This window comes from Patiria miniata, unplaced genomic scaffold, assembly GCF_015706575.1.
Source record: "Patiria miniata isolate m_02_andy unplaced genomic scaffold, ASM1570657v1 HiC_scaffold_5, whole genome shotgun sequence".
Lineage (NCBI taxonomy): Eukaryota > Metazoa > Echinodermata > Asteroidea > Valvatida > Asterinidae > Patiria > Patiria miniata.
Window position 1 is genome coordinate 25,650,166 of NW_024037072.1, and position 21,357 is coordinate 25,671,522.

Sequence of the window (21,357 nt, forward strand, 5' to 3'; positions counted from 1 at the left end):
CTGGTCTATTTGCTTGTTAAGCATTTGTTGTGTAACATTTTTCCTCCTGACTAGTACTTTGATCCGACCCTGTTTAAATAAAAGCTATATTTGGTGTATCTAATCTTTGCCATAAATTCTGACAAACAATATTTTTGTTCTAATCTGATGGGAAACGATTCACGTGTAAGCACAAGAGGTAGGCCTAAGTGTTTGCCTTTTCAAATTTTGTGACCAGGCTTATCAAGGGATGGGTGGAAAGCACACGCTACATTTTCGAGATAAGATATTTATGTTTGAAATGGCGATCACTTAATATGCAAATCACATCAGCTGACCTGATGAGGTAACAGTCACGTGTCATTGCCAGTGGCATCCACAGGCCGAAGCTGTGACGATGGGATCATATATTTTGTAACGACACACAAACAAAAATCACCACTTCTGGGTTACCCCAGTGTATATCAACCTTCCGTGTACACCTGCAGCAAAGCCTACTACTTTTTACAACATCCAAATTAACTGAACCTTTCGAGCATCGAAGGGGTTTCCAAAGATGGGTACAAGACCGACCACATCCCTCCTGTGTCTACTGGCCCTAGCCCTGGTGAGTGCAGCTGTGGCAGAGGACAAGATCGAGTTTGTCTACCCGGACATTTACAACGATCCGGAGAGAGACACGTTCCTGTACGGTACGTTCCCGGAGGGTTTTGTCTGGAGCAGTGCTACCTCATCGTATCAGATCGAAGGCGCCTGGAACGTCTCGGATAAAGGCGTCGGTATATGGGACACCTTCACCCACGAAGGTGGGCACGTCGCCAACAACGATAATGGAGATGTCGCATGCGATAGCTACCACAAGTAAGAGTTGTTTTGGTTTGCAACATGTTCATTCTGAAAAGATGCAATTTCCTAAATCTATTTTTTTTTAAAGTGTTGCATTGCATCTAAACTAAAAGGGAATTCATTACAGTTCAAGCATTAAGAGTATTCATTCGAATGTGACCGTCGTTTTTAAAAATCAGTATTGTTTTGATTCTTGCACATTAAACAATTTATCCTAGGAGATGGAGTTTGTCATATAATGCAATGTTCAAGGGAGAGTAACTAGCCTCATAAAATCAATTAAAGAGGCATAATGGATGTGGAATTTCAACCTACGATCTCAGAAATACTGCATATAGAAAACCACACTCAAATTAATGATTCCCTGGTAATACAATAATATAGCGATGACAGTGATTATCGAGGTACCGTCACTGGAGAAAGTTTTGGTAAGTTTTATCATGTTTTCTTCTCATGGCAGGTATAAGGAGGACGTGGCACTGATGAAAGCCATGGGTTTACACTATTACCGTTTCTCCATCTCCTGGCCGCGTCTGATGCCAGACGGTACGGCAGCCAGTCTCAGTACAGACGGCGTATGTTACTACAACGACTTGATTAACGAGCTCGTGGCCAACGACATTGCGCCTATGGTCACCTTGTACCACTGGGACTTACCACAGGCGCTGCAGAACCACGGAGGTTGGGTGAACGAAACCATCGTTGACCGATTCAACGACTACGCTAGGGCTTGCTACGAGAACTTCGGCGACCGTGTGAAGCTGTGGATTACCTTCAACGAGCCCTGGATCGTGTCCTTGCTGGGCCACGGCAGTGGTGCCTTCGCACCTGGTATTGCCGAGCCAGCTATCACGGTGTACACAGTGACCCACCACCTGATCCTATCCCATGCTCTCGCCTACCACACCTATAGACTGGACTTCAAGGCTACACAGAACGGACAGGTCGGGATCACTCTGAACACAGACTTCATCGAGCCGGCGGACCGCAGCAAGCCCGCTGACATCGAGGCTGCTGACACCACGCTGCAGTTCAACTTCGGCTGGTTCGCCCATCCCATCTACATAGACGGTGACTACCCGGAGATCATGAAGACCAACATTGCTCGGAAGAGCGCCTACCAGGGCTTCGAAAAGTCCCGTCTGCCTGAATTCACGACATATCAGAAAGCCCTCATCAAGGGCACAGGAGACTTCATCGGACTGAACCACTACACCACGACCTTGGCTACCAACGCCACACCCGACGTGGGTGACAGGAATGCGTCTGACGCAAGCTATTGGTCCGATCAAAACATCTGGTCTTGGAAGGACCCCAACTGGCCTGGCTCCGGGTCGAGCTGGCTCCAGATCGTGCCATGGGGAATCCGCCGCCTGCTGAAGTGGATCTCTGATGAGTATGGCAGCGACATACCCATCTACGTCACAGAGAATGGAGTATCTACTAAAGATGTCTTCGAACTCGAAGACACCATCCGAGTCGACTACTACAAGTCGTACATTAATGAAGTTCTCAAAGGTTTGTGAAAATATATTTCATTTCTGATTCATCGCTTAAATTATCACAGTATAGTAGTTGAGACAGTGCCATAAGTCCTTGAGCAAGAGCGGCTGCAGGGAGAAATAAAGAGGATATACGCCCCTAACCCAAAAAGATTGCCCTCGACCCGGCCTGTTTCCCACGGCAAATGCCACTGTCTATATATCTAACACTGTTCAGCTTCACTGTTCACCATTCGAATCTAACCAGATGAGCGGTGTACATTGCTTGTCTGTCCTGATTGCATTGTGCGAGTATTGGATGGTTTTTCCAGATTTTCACTTAATTTCACTTCAGTTGTCCTTATAGCGGCTTTCCCAGTATGGGTAGGCGTACTGATAAACATTGCGAGAGTCGAGACACATCCTGACTGGATTGGACAAAATGTTTTCTATTTTCGCCCTGTCGTTTTGCTTGTTTGTCTTGTTTGCAGTAATTGCTGAGGATACGAATTTCTTTACAATCAATTGTTAAAAGGGTCAGTTTAATGGACAGGAAATAAAATGGTGTCGATGGCCTCCAATGAGAATGAATGATAACATCAAGCAATATTTTGCTATTGCTTATAGTTGTTGTCTTGGTTGTTTGTTTTAATTTTGTATAATAACAGAAATAGCCCAATTTAATAAATTAGACGAACTAAGACCATCTAAGCCGATCCAGATCACTTGAGAAACACACAGGTTGAATCGTTGTCAAACTTGCTTTCTGCCCAGTGTCGTTGCCTTTAACCATTGGCGTTCTTTCTCTTAATAGGAGATCATGCTAGATCGTACCCATCGTAGGTGTTGGCGAGGAATGACATTTTTCTTGAAGACATGGTTCCCCAGTTTGTTCCGCTATCGCTCTCATTTGTTTATAAGGTTGGGAAAAGTCTGCCTTGTTGTTAGTAAGCCAAAACGGTATTCCAACTGCGCATTTGCAGAACAAGATTCAGCGATTTTTACTTCGGGATATTAAAACGTAGGACTGCACACAAGTCTATGGGGGGGGGGGGCTTGTGGTAACGGAATCTGCGTTCTTCACAACCTCGTCCCCAGGGTGTCGAACAGTACGCGCCCATCACTACCTGCTCTCTCACCCTGGTATTGGATCATTTGCACGTGCAAGATTTTTGAACACGTATGCAAATGAGGAACAGTCTGGTGCCTGGATATGTGTTACATTAGCGTTTGTTTTTGTATGCGGTGTCTGGGTAAAAAACAGAGTCAGTTCGTCGCAGCGCGAGCACGGCGTAAGTTACGAAAACACGATTTTTTGAATTAAACAGTTACGATCTTATATCGAGACAACATGCAGTATCACATTTCATATTGATATGAGCAATTTGTAAAGGAAATAAGTATTTTCGAGAAGGCGTGGACGAATGATCGCGAAAACACGTACTGCACGTTGTGAATGAATAGCACCAAGTACACGATACAAATCCATTACTAGCCAATTGCGGTCACGAATCAGGATTCAGGAAGAAAGTTTCCAATCCAGGGCTTACTATTGGAAACTAGGTTGGAAATAAAGTGAGCACTGGGGACGAGGTTGCGTTCTTCAAAAACGATGGCAGCTTACTCTCGCATAAAATTTGGGGCATGCAAAACACCTTAAAATACCGCGCTGTCCAAACTGTTCGAAGTTTTGTGCCTACTTCAGAACAATACAATTTCTTTAATGTTGCTGGTACCCGCTATGATTATGCACGCATACGATGAATATTGTTTATCCCCATATTAATTGGAAAATCGTCGAATCTTAAATAAGTGCACATACGCTATTTTGAATACCGAACTGGCATATTCGTTAAACCAAGCAGACCAGTCGCGGATCCGGGGGGGGGGGGGGGGGGGGTGTAAAAAAAACCCAGCTCTGTCTATTTTTTTTTTTTCATAGAATTCCTAATAAATAATGCGACCCCCCCCCCCCCCCCCCAGTGTTTGATTTTACGGAGGCCAAGTGTCCGGAGAAAAAAGCCTATCTACATTTCAGAATGTTTTGCTGATGACCCCCCCCCCTGCAAAAATTCCTGGATCCGCCCCTGCAGACTCTTGAGAGCAAAAGTGACACCCACTCAGGCGCGGTTCTACGGGGAGGCTAGGGGGGGGGGGGGGGGGCTTTAGCCCCCCCCCCCCCAATTTGTTTTGTCTAGCCCCCCCAAAATAAATTCCGTAAAAAGAAATTGCATTATAGCAAAACGGAAGGATTGTGATGTACATGCGAACGGTCTCCCCCTAAAGAAATAGTCGTGACAAGGGTGCATTTGTAGTTAATATAGTGTGAATGATTTTAGGATTTTATTGGCGCTCCCCATTGAAAATATGGCATGAGCCCCCCCCCCCCCCTCTCCACCTATTGATTTTCGAAGGCCTAAGTGTCTGGAGAAAATAACCGGTCTACATTTCAGCACGCCTCCCTGAAAAAAAAATTCTGGATCCACCCTGCTAGCCCCCCCCCCCCCCCCAAATATTGGTTCTAGAACCGCGCCTGCACCCACTTCATGAATTCATACAGGCACTGTACCCATAATGTACTAAGCTAATAAAACTGTCATCTGTTTCATAATGAACATGTATCATGCCGTCGCTGCCCGGCAACCGAAGTCTGTGTGAAACGCGTATTTTTTTTCTTATCATACTTCAAACCCTTTTTACATGTTTGCTTTGAGCTGTTTTATCCTTATGCACACTACCACAGACCACGCCTGGGATTTTAGATGCGTTCGGGGGCTAGAGAAAGCCCCCCCCCCTTCACCCAGCACCTTAGTTTGTCATTTCGTAGCGAAGGTTTCCTTAATCTTGTTATGCATTTTTTGGTTGTTCAGTATCATTAGTTTTGCCAATGTTGCTAGAAACTGCTCCCAACATTCTTCCACATCTCTAAACCTATATTTAGCGAATTTTTCCTTTTTGCAAAGAAAAGAAACTTGGAATTTTCTCAAATCAGGTTCTGGGCATGTTGATGTTTGTTTAGTCCTCCACACTTTTCAGTGTAGCATGGGCTCGCCAACAAGAGTTTATATCAGAAACCATCGTCTGCCGTTCAATGTCGAAGTAGATAGGCCCAATTTTATCCAGCAATCTATTATCGTACTATACCCATGAAATAGTCACACAAATAGCACTGCAGCCTACTTGTTATATATTAAAACCACAATTGTGTATGGTGGATGAAAATTAAATCTGTTTCTACATTGAGTGACGTCGGTGTCCAGAGATCTGCAAACTTTATGGCCGCTTTACAAGTTGACTCTATCACCAGCCTATGTTTCCACACAATATTTGTTCGTGGGTTTATCTGGAATTACAGGTCAATAAAAAAATCTTGTCAGTGTACTGTACATGCGTGGGATCACGCATTTCACAAGAGTCTCTGCTTTGCAACCATCTTGGACGTGTGTGACCTTTTATACATGGATACGCATGAATAGCCCTCTTGTGCAGTCATTTGTTCTGAATTCAAACAAGAAAACCCAGCTCTTATGTCAATCTTGCGATAACTCGCAATTTGGTCTTCGGACCTTCAGTCTTGAGAAAGTTATCACGGTCTGTAAGTTTTCTACAATAAGCTTAATTCCCAGATCATAAGAACGCAGGATGATGTTCAAAATGTGTTCAGTGTGCCTCTCAGCTGTGAGTCTGTACTTAGCGTTCGTGGCAGGCCTTGCCACAGCCCTCGCTGAAGATCGGATTGAGTTCGTGTACCCAGACGCGTACAACGACACGACGCGGGACACGTTTCTGTACGGCACCTTCCCCGAGGGGTTCGTATGGAGTACGGCTACCTCGTCGTACCAGATCGAAGGCGCCTGGAACGTCTCGGACAAAGGCCCAAGTGTTTGGGACACTTTCACCCACGAAGGAGGCAACATTGAGAATGATGACAACGGGGATATTGCCTGCGACAGCTATCACAAGTAAGTTTCCAAGCGTTTTCAAGGGATATTGTATTTTAACGACTTAAATATGATTCAAATTTGAAACACCTTACATATTAATGACCAGTCTAAGTTTTGATGCAGCTTAGAAACCTTTCCAAGTACACACACAAATTGTTAGCAGATCCGTTTGAAAGTAATTGATGGCGACTTGAATATGACTCAATGTTAAATTACCTAAACTGGAAGCATTGTTTGAAAACAGGAAATTTTGTGATGTTCGTGCAGAATTGAGTTACATCTTTTGTTTTTTGTGTTTCTATATATTTCTACATGTTTTCGTGGGTTTCTTCAGTTTTTGTCTCATTATACATTGTTTTTGCACATCATATTCTAGATACAAGGAGGACGTGGCACTGATGAAAGCCATGGGCTTACAGTTTTACCGTTTCTCCATCTCCTGGCCGCGTCTGATGCCAGACGGTACGGCAGCCAGTCTCAGTACAGACGGCCTACGTTACTACAACGACTTGATTGACGAGCTCGTGGCCAACGACATAGCGCCTATGGTCACCTTGTACCACTGGGACCTACCACAGGCGCTGCAGGACCACGGAGGCTGGGTGAACGAAACCATTGTCGAGCTGTTCAACGACTACGCGAGGGTGTGCTTCGAGAACTTTGGCGACCGCGTACCGTTTTGGATCACCTTCAACGAGCCTTGGATTTTCACGCTCCTTGGCTATGGCACCACCATGTTTGCCCCTGGCAACGTAGTCGACCCGAGTGTCAAGATATACACAGTGGGTAGGCACATCATTCTGGCCCATGCGACCGCCTACCACACCTTCCAGCGAGAGTTTGCCTCGACGCAGACCGCCAAGATAGGAATCACTCTCAACTCTGACTACTTCGAGCCGGCAGACCGCACCCGACAGAGTGACCTGGACGCGGCCGACAGAGTCCTGCGCTTCAACTTGGGCTGGTTCGCTAACCCCATATTCAAGAACGGTGACTATCCAGAGATCATGAAGACCGAGATCGGTGCCAAGAGTGCCTACCAGGGCTTCAGTCAGTCTCGCCTGCCTCCCTTCACCGATATGGAGAAAGAGTTCATCAAAGGAACAGCGGACTTCTTCGGGCTGAACCAGTACACCACCATGTACGTCACCAATACTACAGTAGACGACAGCTTACCGTCCCAGGCGTCTTACCTCACCGATCGCGGCGTGTATACCTACAGAGACCCCGCCTGGCCCGGGGCAGCATCCGATTGGCTCAAGATAGTACCATGGGGGATACGCCGGATTCTTAAGTGGTTAGCCGACGAATATGGCAGGGAACTGCCCATCTACATCACAGAGAATGGCATATCCACTCACGATGTGCTCGAGTTGGACGACAAGATTCGTGTCGATTATTACAAAGCTTATATCAATGAAGTCTTGAAAGGTACAAGACAAGTTCCTCGTCATTTTCGATGAAGGAACTATTGTTTTCATATAAATAATGTCAGCAATTAAATGAAGTAAGGTTGTTGGTTTGGTAAATCACAACACACCGGACCCTTTACCTATAGTTTGTATGTCATTCGTAAGCCGACCCCTCAATCCGAATTAGACAAGTTAATCACCCATTTATTTTGTGCGACTAGCTATATCAGATACCGGTACAGATCTGCATGCGAGCGTCGCGTCTTACATTTCTAATTCGAGAATGTTTACGAAATGCATGATAAGGTCTCTTATGGTCTTTCCTCATACTGCAGCTGATAACACATCATTTAATGTAACTTTACGATGGGGTATTCGAATTGAGACTCCAGGTTCCAAGGAGGCAACGCCGGTCGGTGAAAGGTCGAGCCCCATCAGTGTGCGATCCTATTCACCGTCATTCTCTTCGGAGTTGAGCAAACAATACTACAATTTGAACCTATCAATTTTCGATCGATTGATCTAATTTGTCACTCTTAGCTTTATATGATTGTCGATCTGTCAAGCACAATTATCACTTCCACGAATGTGAAGTCAAAATTGACCGTACCTTCAACCTGGTGTTTGATGTAACGGTTGATAAGAAAGGGAGATTGGATTAGAGGGCGTCATCCGTGCTGTTTCAATTCCTCTTTCGTTTTTCGAAAGGGAATATTTCATCAGTATCTTCCCAAAAATTATTCAGATGAAGTTTGCACTGTTTTCTTGAGATGCAACTTCTGGGAACTTTTCGGGGTCTTATTCTATGTGCTGCAAGGCAGAAAATATTGCTTATCTGAGAACAATTAAACAGTCTACAATAATCACATGAAATTATTGACGATAACCTGTTTCCAGCGAAACTTTTTGTGATTAGCAATCTTCCTGTGCTCAGCGGTTCCTTAAATTGGCAAAATAAATTCCATGATGTCACTGTCAAATTACCCAAGGTTTCCATGTTTTTTGGCGTTTCCCCAAATTCCTGACTGGAAAAATGGAAAACTCATTTTCAACGTTAGGAACCCTGATTTACATGAATAACTAAGCAGATTTTCTCTTATCTCCTCTTTCTCCAGCTATCGAACTGGACAAGGTCAACGTGAAGGGCTACACTGCCTGGTCTCTGATGGACAACTTCGAGTGGGCTTCGGGCTACACCGAGCGTTTCGGCATGCACTACGTGGACTTCAACGATCCCGAGCGGGCCCGTACGGCCAAAGCCTCGGCCAAGTTCTATGCGACCGTTGTTGCCGAGAATGGTTTCCCTGATCCATCAGTTTCTGGGGCTCCTGCTTCGGTGACCGTATCACTAGCTGGCCTCGTGGCCAGTATAGCTTTCGCTTTGTTTAATTAGTTGCATGTTATGAAAATAATCAAAAGTTCGTATTTTACAATATGCTTTCGCTGAAGGTCTACTAGTGCACCTCAGGAGAAGTTTGTGACTACGCCATGTGAAGTGAATGTGTATTGAAAGAAGATTTAAAGGCATTTAAGATCATTTACTTTTCATGCATTTTGTTTGTTTCCAATGATAACAACACTCAATATCACGAGAAGGCTAAAAAACTAATCTGTTGAAATTTCAGCTCAGTGGATATTACATTTTTCGAGAAAATAGGGGGAAAACATGTACAACCTTTAATATCAAGACACAAGATTTCGTCAATAACACTCTAATTATTTCCCAAAACCAGTCAATTGGAAATCGCCTTCCTTTCTTGAATTTTTCTAAATGACAGCAAGCCAGACTAAACGACTGTGATTAGAACCAGTACGATCTTTTATCCAAGTAAGGTTTAAGATTTTTGATAATAATTTCTGTAGGTGACTTTTGGGATAAATACATGTGATCCAATTAGCACGTCTGGTTCTTAAGAACCATCTTTTCTCCTGGAGATGGTCACTTCTCATGGTGATGATACGTAAACATCTCCAAGGAGTTCATATCTGTTCTCTCCATGTACTTTAGTCTCCACCACGCAAAGCCTCGTCTCATTACATTGTAATACCATCGGAAAGAATGTTGCAACCTAATGCTGCTTTTTTCTTTATATATCATCTCAATGAAGGTCAGTCAGACCGAGAAACATTTCCAATTCTGTAAGGAAATACTTAAAAAATGTTCTTGACTCTCCAGACTTTGTGGACAACCGCCGAGGTAGAGTCAGGTATCATTTATGGCCAATTCATTGTAGATAAGAGCTTTTGTAACTAACTCTTTCGAGGCAAATGATTCAGTTTTTGTTAGCGACGTCTATTTAATTTATTCCCTACATTGTTTTATATTGAAACTACCGTTTTCGACAATCATCATAAGAATCTCCCTTGTATGACACACTCCAGGCTATTGCAATTGGGGTAGTTGAAAGGGAGCATTGTTTTCGTTTGATGGAAAAATGATCTTTACAAAAGACAAAGCTGTTCTCTTTTAATAAAGCCATGTTATCAAATTTATATAATTGGAGCTATCCATTGTTAACGTCAGAGAGGAAACATTAAATGACAAAATAAGACATTTTGTTCGGGTTATTTGTAAATTGTAGGCCTTTAATGTTCATTCCTCAATCATAACGGCAATGGTGACTGAAGTGAATAGCCCTTACACATAATGACGTCACGCTTTGTTTACAAGTGTGTTTTTCTATGGGAGCCAGGTGGGGATGTGAGCCACCAAGCTCCTATAATGTATATAAATCGGGGTTCCACACAGAAATCTTAAAAATGAAATTATAGAACAAAAATAAGGGCTTTCGTTGGCCGATTTGTACATTGTTTGGGTATCTTAGGAGCCTATTTACAATACATTGGACAGTCATCACATTTACGCAATTGACGCCACGCCCTGAATTTCAGCTTTCCACTGATTACCACAAAATCATCACAATGGTGTATGAAGAAGAGTGCCATTTGCTTTTTTTCACACTCCGCCATTGGGCATGCACAGCCTCGATCTGGCAACTTTACACAATAAAAATAGCCGGCCCTGTCAGAAGACTCCAGGAGAGAACCTTTTCAAATTGATGACGGCATTGAAGGGAATTTGCATCATGACTTGGCCAGTCTTCGCTCCGCTGAGGTCCGATAAAAGTCAAACACCTTCTGACTCGCTGTTTGGCAAGATGCCAGAAGAGACTGGTACTACAAGAAAAGAAAATTACATATAAAAAATACAAACAAATAAATCCAAGCAACAGTGAATGTGAGTATTCACTCTTGTATGGGTCATTCTTTTTTTGGTCCACTTTGTTCAGTCTCTGTTACGTCTGACATAGTATGATTTGTATTCTGATGCACTCCTAGACCTTAATGCAGTCATCCTCCAAGAGTGATTATGCAAACTATCAACCCAACAAATATAAAATCCTTTGAAAGTCATTCATAATGATACTTGAATGGCAAATTACAAAGTACATGTACCAAGGTAACAGGGACAGGAAGCTGTCGCACTTTGGACCCTAAATTTACAAAATGACTCACATGTGTCCAAACTGACTACAATCTGAGTGATCAGTCCTTCCTAAACTAGAAGAGATTCCCCCTTAAAATGGTTGAGGATAGACCCTGAAAAAATACCCAGTGCAAAAGGGTGCAAACGAATGAGAGGCAAAATGGGGAGGGGGGGAGGCAACTTTCATTTAACCTCAGGCAATTGCTGAGTTACTTTCCTGAGGTGTCCCAACTTGATGCATTTACCTAGATCAAGTGATGTCATGAGACAATTTAATTTATACATTTTCACTGACACCAAGTGACAATAGCTTTTATGGTTCGGAAGAGAACAAAAACAAGATGTACAAGTTAGCAATTATTGCTGATTTCACAATGAACATCTTTGAATATTGACAGTTGAAACAAGCAGTTCTGTTATAGGCAATACAGGCTGGCCTTGACAGTCATGAATCCGTCAAGATACTGGCCAACCTTTTCCAATAGGTTCTGGATAGATATATCACCCATCATCACGATAGAAATTGTTGGGGGAGGGGGGAGGATACTGTTTCAGATAAACTAAACAAATACGATGCCCTGCTGTGATGTCTGTTACTCAAAATAATTTATGTGATCGGCTCTGTTAAAAGGAATATACATCATTTGCTTTTGCTGTAATTTTCAGAAATGGATGGAATTGGGGGGTTGGAAATATATAGCAAATATAGTTACACTGACTTTTTTGAGGTTTTGGGTTCAAAAATGCTATGAAAACCAAGAAACACTATCATTTTTCTGTGGTCTGGTTCCCTGACTCCATTTAAGAAGAAACAGAGCAGTTTACATACATTGGGGAATTGTAAGGTCAGGGAACCAGTCTAGCTGGCTTGTACCCGTTCATAGGTGTGTAATCGATTGCAAACAAGTGCGATGGTCAACTGGGGCCAGTATTTGAAAAAAGCCAGTTTTTTCCAACGCTGATCGGCCGATCAGCATTGGAAATTGATACAAAAATACCACTTTTCTTGAAAATGACAGCATACCAGGTGCCATGAATTTACAGGATGCTTTACACTGTCATTCATTAACAGTCCAGCAAGGTATTTCAAAATGATTTGGTAGTTTTATTTTTTGATGTTTGCAAATGTTGTATTTTCCCTTTAAATATTTGTTGATACCCACTGCTATCTCACAAACTACTGTAATTAAAATGCAAAAGCATGGTCCAGTGGTTACCGTGTTTGACTCATGAAAGATTGTGTGTGGGTTCGAACCCTGCCAGGAACATGGTGTTTGTGCCCTTGGGCAAGACACTTAACTACAATTGCCTCCCTCCACCCAGGAGTATAAATGGGTTCTTGTGAGGGTGAGGACTGATTGAGTGCTGATATCGGCTGCTGCGTGGTCCCATGGCCTGATAAACGGGGTAATAATTGTAAAGCGCTTTAAGATTGTTGATACGATGGAAAGCGCTATATAAGCACAATTGTTATAATTATTACACTGCAATGATCAATGCATGCACATCCCATGCTATCCATAAACCATGGACCCACCTCCTACTAATGTGACTTGTTTAACTTGTGTAACTTGTTTACACAGAACAGGTCGGTTGTGTAAGGAACCACAGAGGTATCAATAAGATCATTAACACAAACAAAGTTGCTTATCGGGTTCAAGTTTGTTCAAAGTTTCACGCCTGGTTTTCGTGGTGGGCAAACTCCAACAGTTATACAACCAGGCATATCTGCTGAGTCAGTATGCTTTAAGGATTAGCTCAGGCCATGTAGCTATATGCCAAGAGGCAAGTTATGATAGGGAGTTATTAATCTCTAGCTATATCTGTGCCAGCTAGCGAAAAAACAAATTATGTTGTCTATGTAGAGGGACCTCGTAGCTGAGCAGTTAGAGCGTGGAGCAACGGACTGGGAGGTTAGCGGTTCGAATCCCATTCGGTCCAAAAACTGAAAAAAACTCTCTCTGACGACCCAACAGTAAAATGGGTACCTGATTCATTCAGGGAAGGTAAGACGGCGAGAGGAGAGGACTGGGCACCGCCACTCATATGCCCCGCCCAAGACACAATGGACCTCTAACATCCCACTGCCCCTACGGCCGGTAATGGCTAAGGGACCTTTACCTTTTTACCTTTACCTATCTAACAAAACAAGAAAGTAGTAGAAATGCTCAAGTTGCCATATAGATGCTTGAAGTCATCATAATGCCTAAGGCTGAGAATTGGTATTGAAAAACCAAGAAACTATCCCATCCACCCAACCCAAAATAAGTTTACAAAAAAATGTGTGAAAGGTGAAAGGCTGCATGTAGAGTACATGTATCTATTGTTGACAAGCTCTGATCAGATTAATAGCATTTGAATGAGATCTACAATCAACAACAATATTTGATAACTGACTTACTGGCTCCACTCACCACTTCATGAGATAAGGAAATTGTTGACTTGACTTTTGACTCTGATAAAGGGATCATTTGCTACCATGGAGGCAAATACATAAATGTAATGCTATCATGCACAATTTTATATTCAGGATTATAGCTTTGTCTGGGGGGGGGGGGGGGGGGGGGGGGAAGGGAGGGAGGGGGGCTGTTAAGAGGGGTGGGTGTGTTGGCAGGCATGTGCTACTTTTTTCCTGCATGATTTTCTTATTTTTGCGGCCCAAGAGGAGGGTGTAGAACACCTAGATATGTCACTGGGTACAATGCTCTAACCAAGGAGCTAATCAGGAATTAGTCAGATATAATTTGCTTGTGTAAGCACTTGTTTACAGAGTTACATTACGAAAAAGGTATTTTCTAATTAGCCGTAACCCTAATGTGCCCCGTCAAAAACAATAGCATCCACAGCAGTCTTAGCAGCTATTCCTAAGCATGTACACCCGCACCTCCCCCAAGAAAAAAAAAAGTAGAATGAGTTGGAATTGAGATTCCATACTGACCTGTTGCATTGTACATGACCCCTGGAATGTTGAGGTGACAACCTTTTTGTTTGTGCTGTCAAAAGCAAAGGTGGCTAAACACAGGGCATCCTGGAACAAGTAACAAGGGGGGGGGGGGAATTAACCAAGTTGTAATAGTTTCTATGGGAACCAGAATACCATCAATCATGTCAATTGAAATTGCAGTTCTAGTACGGTACTGTGCATTCTACATTTTTTGAGGTACTGTACCTCAAAAAATGTAGAATGCACAGTTCAGATTTAACAAATAGCTGAGGAGAAACCTGTGATAATATCTGAAAGCACTGAATTCTGCAGAGACAGACCAAGTAGAAAAATCTCATAGAAGTAGTATCTGTGCTCTTCAACAAACTCAATTTTTTTCTCCTGACAAATTTTAACTTCAAGTGTTGCTTTTATCTATTTTGGGTAAGTGCAATCCTCTGGGGAGAAAACCCTATTTTGTCTGGTGTGCAAACAGATCCGCCCTTAGAGTAGACTTGTTCCTGGTCCCCATGTTATTTTTTATAAAGGGGGATGGGAACCAGTCTGTCCCATGAGAACTGAATGATTGCTGGAACATTATTCCATAGCTAAACAAGCCGGCCGAATTTTTTTCCAGGCGATGTCTCCCCCAAAAGCTATCTTTTGTATTGCTATAATAACAAGAGAATAAATGTGTGTTTGGCTGGTTTTAAACACTCTGTTTAAGACCGGTTGCAGTCTGGATGCTGATAATTACCCGAACCTTTTCGGTCAAATAATCAAAACTGTTCGGTCTAAAGTCAAAACAAATCAAAAATTAAAAATTTCCAACAATTTTTTTCACCAATTTTACCTCATGCTTTTCGGGACACCCCTCAAGCTATATTATGGTTGTCCATAAACAACTCCTTATATGAAGATTGGCGCGTGCGTTGCGCATACTGCGCAATGTGGCGCACAACGCAGCTGTGCCGGTGTATTGTGAATTTAAGACTATGAAATTCAGACTCACTGGTAGTATTGAGCATGCTTACGTGAGGATTGCGAATGTTCAACCAATAAAACGGTAAAAGGCACCGGATTTCAAAGGAGTCAAAATTTCATGTGACCAGCCAGCCATGTCTTATCATCCTTTTAAGACCGGCCACATGATGGGCTCTCAACCAACAGGAATGGGTAAACTGTCTTAGGTATTTCTGATTAAGGGAATAAAAACATGTAAATGTGTGTGTTTTGCCGGTTTTAAACAATTGTACTTTAATCCAGCTAGGAGCCAGGTTGCCGATAATGGCTTCAAGCTGAAGGGGCGGGCTTTTATCAGTGGGCCTCGCCCGAACTAGCTCTGTGCTGTACCTTCGCTTGTTTGTCTGTTGGGTCTAGTACCAGCCTCTCTTCGCTGTCAAGCATGCAGGTGACTGCAGCAACCAGACACTTCATTGGAACGCCAGCATCCATAAGGGCCATGCAGGAAGCATTTATGCAGCATGCCAAGAGCTGATTGGTCAATGTAAGGAATCGTAAAATTCTGATACCACCCAAAGGCAAAAAAGAACAAGCTTGCTTGCCAACAGGGTAACCTCATTCTCAGGGTCTACTTCAACCTTGAAATCAACAGTACACCCTGGGAGGATTACTAACTTCTCAAATTCCTAACTATTACCACGACAAGAAGTAATGGATTCGTATTATTCAGGGCTCAAATTTCAGGCAAAATTCTATTAGTCTACAGTACTAGTAAGCTCAATACTTTACTCGACCTGAAGTTTGTAACAAGACCAGTGCAAAAAGAAGGAGAATACATTGCAGGTTGAAATGAAAATTAGGTATTATTTCGAAAGGTTGGAAGCCAAGAACATGGTCCTTTATTGTTAAAGATAAATATGGAAACAAAAAATTCAATGATTGCAAAGTTTAATGCACACATTTGTTCATTCACTTGGTGTGCTTATTCAGGGGGATGATATAAGATTTTGATCAGCAAATAAAAAAATATTTAAAAATAAAACTACAAACATACTGGACTTGGTCCATTGGTCCAGCAGGTATTTTGAGCCCTGATGTGATGCACGTGGTGATTCTAATTGTCAATATGATATATTTCGACGTTAACTGTGTGTATTTTGACCATTAATCCTCTTCATATTTTTATCATTATACAACACCTGAATAACCCCCGTCATCTGATTGGTGGATCGTTGATCACGCCATTGAATTATTCGTCCCAACGCATGGCACGGCCGAACCACAAAAATAGAAGTTCTATTGACAAATTGAACGGTGAATAGAACTTCCTTTGCACGGTTTCATTACTGCCGGTGGTGGCGCTGTATTACGAATTACAAAGAATCACATAAGATCTGCTGCCAAACGATTAGACAAAGTTTAATATAATAGTTCTGAACTTTTCGAGAACAGTTTTTAAAATACATAAATTGGATATGAAAGTTCTGAACTTAGTTGTGGAATAGTTCTAGACCGAGCATGCTGGCTAGTTTGGAATAAATCGGATATTGGAAGGGACCACCAGTTTGTCTGAAAAAGTAGAACATTGGTGTAAGTACCAGTTCACAAGTCAACCAATCAGATGACGAGGATTTATTCAGGTGTTGTATAAAACAAATAATGAATGTTTCACATTCGTGCAATGGAGAGAATAATTTCATTCGGTGATAGAAGAATATTCCATTCCCCTCGGTTTCACCTCGTGGAATGTAACATTCGTCTGTCACCTCATGAAATTATTCTTACCATTGCACTCACAAACATTCATTATTTGTATAATATTCTGAGTGTCATACTGGAGGTTGTATAGGTATTAATATCACCTTGCAACTCTAAAAAATCGACTTAAAGAAGATGTTCCAAAAATGTTATAGTTTTACCACGGATCCTCTTCACAAGGATCAACGACTTCCCCAAATTTCCGGTGAGATGCGTGACATGGCACTTGGGCGTCATGCGTGTGCTTGCGCGAGACTCAGCACGCGACTTCAGTCTTTCAGAGGTCAAATTTTTGTCAGGACGCCAGCTGTCGGCGATCATGGCGCGCACCCATTGTTCCACATGCTTTATGCGTTGTTCTATGCGCGGACTCCACATATCACGCATGTAGACAATCCGTTCCGTACATTTTGTACACAAGCTCAGATGAGTCGTTTATCCTTGTGTAAAGAATCCATGGTTTAACACCCTACAGAACATATCCAAGTGGTGTTGCAAAGACATCAGACAATTTGCGCAAATTATAATATCTAGGATTTTTTTTTTTAATGAGAAATTTCAATACAGGGGTCAAAGAGCAGTTAGTGAGTTAGTGATAGCACCCATTTTACTGCCCCAACACAATACAGACCTCATAACAGCAAGGTCTCAAAATCCATGTAAATCCACCAATTCCTCAAGTATTTGAAACAAAATGACCAGCATGGAGGATTAATTTTGCCTATATCAATTTTTCAATCAGTAAAATTGTTTCAATTTGTTCAATTTTCAATTGTTTTTTTTTTCTCGCGTAAGCATCATTAGATAGCCCAAACTATTATATGATATTTTGGTTCATGTCAGGAAATGCCCAATGCCTATCTCGTTCAAAAAAACCTTTTTCTTTGGTTTTATAACTTCTGCATTTGGATGGGAATTCCTTGACAATCATTCATTAACCCTAACTCCCTAGGAACCATACCCATTCTGGCAAATTCCAACACCAACGTGGGAAATTGTACACACACACTGTCTGACTTATTTTCTGGAGGTACGCCAAACCCAATGTAAAAAAACATCAGTTTAGGGGTACTGTACCCATCCCAACAAACTTGCTGTTGGGCTTTGATGGGCTGAGTTCGGTTAGGATTAAAGATGTACTGCCCATACTTTTCAATAAATTCAATGTTTTTTTCTTGATGAATTTTCAATTTGTATGTTACAAATTTTTTTAAACTCCATTTCCCCTTTTATCGGCATCTACAACCCTCTGCAACTGACCCTAATTAAATTTGACCAACAGAGGGCAGCAGGCACCATTCAGAAGACACCACTTGTGCAGAGGCTCCTAAAAAATAATAACAAATACAAAACAGGAGGGAAAAAACATGTGGTGTATCAACAGATTTTTGTTGAAAGGATACTGCTCCAGAGTCTTGTACTTCTTGTGTTACTATGGTGATGGATGACCGTGGATGCATGGCTGTTAGAATGACTGTCTCACAGGTGTTTCGAATCAGCTGCTCTTTGGACTTTTCCCGGATCCCTGCAGGAAGGATTTAAACACCAGTCAGTGTTTAGTGGTGATGTTTAAAACACGTCGTGAGCCCCTTGCGTTGCATAACATGCCCGCTGTACACGACGTGCACGTTGGCTACAACTGCACGCTTGAGAACCACTTATATGTTGAGCACACCGCGCGTGCTGCGTGCACCATAGAAATGGCCCGAACATCATTATGTTGAATGGTAGAGTACAATCATTGAAAGTTGCCAACATTTTGACTTTTTATTGGTTTGGACTTTTTATGGTTTTTGACTGAAAAGGTATTAATGACTGGGGATAATAGTGTGATGGAGGAGTAAGGAGCCTTGTCGCCGATACTGGCCCTCGCCTTTGGTTCAGGCCATTATCGGCCACAAGGCCCCTAACTGGTTTTAAACCACACGTTAACTGCTTCATTGCACTATTCTATTATCCCAAAAGTTCTTGTTGTCAGCAATGATTGCTCAAATCAAGACTCTTTCTCACAAATGCCACTCACCAGGCATGCCAGACTTGGGCTTGTAGATGACCTCTACTGTAGCCCTGTCAATGATTTCTTTATTCTGTCGTACATCAGCTGGACCATACACTGCTGCCATCACTGACGTGTCTCCTGCATGCAACAAAGATAACAATTCAAAATGAGGTGCAAAAAACAATGACAAAGTCATGCAGATCAATGTTATATTAAGAATGGCTAGTACAAGGCTTCCTGAGAAAACTTTGTCCATTATCACATCATGTTTTAATAAAAAATAATTAGCACCAAAAACTTGGCTATGACTACCAGCTGAAAAACGACAATCAGCATTGAGTTCAAATATTAATAGTTTGCACAATGTGCATACAAGTCTGCCCATCTCAACGATTGAAATGGCCCAGCCTTATTTTTCTGAAATTGAAGAATTTTACAAAGATAATTAACACACAAGAGAAAAAACATTTAAGCATTGCTGCTCATAGCTTAGGAAATAGAGGTTTAGAATTCTTATATGTATAGTTTCAATATACTCCAAGTAACTATGACTCTACCAATCCCTTTTTTTAACTTTTGGTTAAGACTTTTGCCAAATCCTGACCCCAACTTAAAAAAGGTGATCTGCAGAGTTTGGATCTGGATCAATACTACCTCCTCCCTCCCACTGTGGGATGTTATGCAGAGGTTACTTGGGCAATAAGGCAGAAAGGGCATATTTTTCATCATTTTGGCCTAAAAACGGACAGAATCCACCGATATTTGTTAGGCGCAACTTACGTGAGTATGTCAAGAGGTATAGTACGGAGTTTAGGGGCAAACTGTGCAGCGGTTCTGTGGGAAATGTCTGTGTTTTGATGGGCATTTTTGTACTTAGTCGGTGTTTTGTAGAAGCAAACAATTTTGCGGGGCTCTCTCAATTTTGCGGGGCTCCGGGGAGCATCATATTCATAGTTCTAGGAGTACGAGGTGCATAGATCAAGTGGTGGGGTATTCTGCAATTGTGTCTATAAAAAAACAAAGAAGATACAGGAAGATAAGTACAGTATGAAAGCTAAACAAAAGTAAACCCCCCCCCCTCCAAAAAAAAATGTAAAAAAATTATCAACTTTTTAACTGAAGCCTCAACCTTAGGCTTAACTTCCAACCTTGTGTAAATGTTGCTGATCCATCCGGCCTGGACAGCAAATTCTGCTCACTGCCAGCAGTTCGCAACCCCGAATCGTTCATATCGCTGGATTCCATTCTAAAACTAAAAGTGAAAACTTAAACTGAGTAAAGTCCGACAACACTTCACTCTGTCGTCGTCTAGTGCACACGGTATCAGGTCAACTCGGACCCAAACCAGGTCGGACCCATGCCAACTCGGACCCACGCCAACTCGGACCCACGCCAACTCGGACCCACTACCAACTCGGACCCACGACCAACTCGGACCCACGACCAACTCGGACCCACTACTAACTCGGACCCAAGCATGACCAACTCGGACCCAACAATGACTCAATCATTAGTTTCAGAGATTATATTTATAGGTCATCTTAATGTTAAATAGAGTGAAGATATTCTGCAATTATATTGGGCAGAATGGGGCTTTTAGTTTTGTTGTTTTCTTTTATTGCCGCTGTGTGGAGCGGTATTTTATGATGCGTACAGTATACTGTTACTGTTGCTAAACGCTTATCGTTTTGAACGTCATGAAACTAAACGTGCTCAGTTTTTTCCAAGAGATATTAGTAATAGTAGCGTATAGTATAGGTTAGGCATTTCGCATGTCATTTGTTGATATATACGTGCTTTTTCAAAATCTTGATTTTCTTTTCCAAACAAAATTCAAAGGATTATAATTTTCAGTAAGAAATAAATTGCTGGTTCGTTTTTGCAGGCCTTTGTGTCGTGTGACAAGTGGTTGGAGGTGGCCAGACTATATTCAGAACAAATTTAGGAGCGTCCTGCTAAGGTTGAAATTGATTAATAGATTACTTGTCATGTGCTGTTTTTTTGTGTGCGATGGCTCATTAGAAAGCTCATAACTAATGTAATGTTAATTATCAATTTAATTTTTATCTTCTCGCATGACATCAGAGTTGATGCCTAATTGCTTCTTTTTATAGGAGGAAAGAAAAAGAGGCGCGAAGACAAAGTGGTGTAAATTTAATGAGTTGGGGGAGGGGGGGGGGGCAGAATGTCCCTGCCCCCCTCTAAAACTGATAAATCGAGAATGTGTTGAGAAATACAAGCATTTTTTGGCAAAACATTTTTTTTTGCCCCCCTCTAGAAAAAATCCTGGCGACGCCCATGAATGCCATACTTTTTAAAAAAATTTTCTATGAATATCTGTTCTGAATTTGTATATTTTGTTACGTTGAAGTTTGGATTAAAAATGAAATAAATTGCTGTTAAATTGAGCAAGATGGCGTGAGCGATGTCAATTAATATGTTTTAATGAAAATAAATAACTGGTTAAACTATCAAAGCGCAATATGTTTTAATGGAAACAAATAATAATAAATAATTAATTACACTTTTAAAGCGCATTTCAAAATAGCATTTCAATGCGCTTTA

At 41.9% G+C, this 21,357-nt stretch overlaps 2 protein-coding genes across 2 annotated transcripts; one reads left to right on the forward strand and one right to left on the reverse strand.

The window, feature by feature from the left end:
* Nucleotides 1-340: 340 nt before the first annotated feature.
* On the forward strand, nucleotides 341-10,214 carry LOC119741317 (lactase-phlorizin hydrolase-like). The gene is made up of 5 exons (XM_038217067.1): nucleotides 341-840; nucleotides 1,286-2,343; nucleotides 5,941-6,268; nucleotides 6,627-7,681; nucleotides 8,778-10,214. The coding sequence occupies exons 1-5, from the start codon at nucleotides 536-538 to the stop codon at nucleotides 9,053-9,055; spliced, it is 3,024 nt and encodes a 1,007-aa protein (XP_038072995.1). The 5' UTR covers nucleotides 341-535; the 3' UTR covers nucleotides 9,056-10,214.
* A 7-nt stretch (nucleotides 10,215-10,221) lies between these two features.
* Nucleotides 10,222-20,095, reverse strand: LOC119742046 (exosome complex component RRP46-like). Its single transcript, XM_038218063.1, has 6 exons — nucleotides 19,941-20,095; nucleotides 18,817-18,930; nucleotides 18,197-18,318; nucleotides 15,426-15,566; nucleotides 14,088-14,177; nucleotides 10,222-10,839 (listed from the first exon to the last, which is right to left on the reverse strand). Exons 1-6 carry the CDS (start codon nucleotides 20,035-20,037, stop codon nucleotides 10,747-10,749), a joined length of 657 nt encoding a protein of 218 aa, XP_038073991.1. The 5' UTR covers nucleotides 20,038-20,095; the 3' UTR covers nucleotides 10,222-10,746.
* Between the last annotated feature and the right edge of the window lie 1,262 nt (nucleotides 20,096-21,357).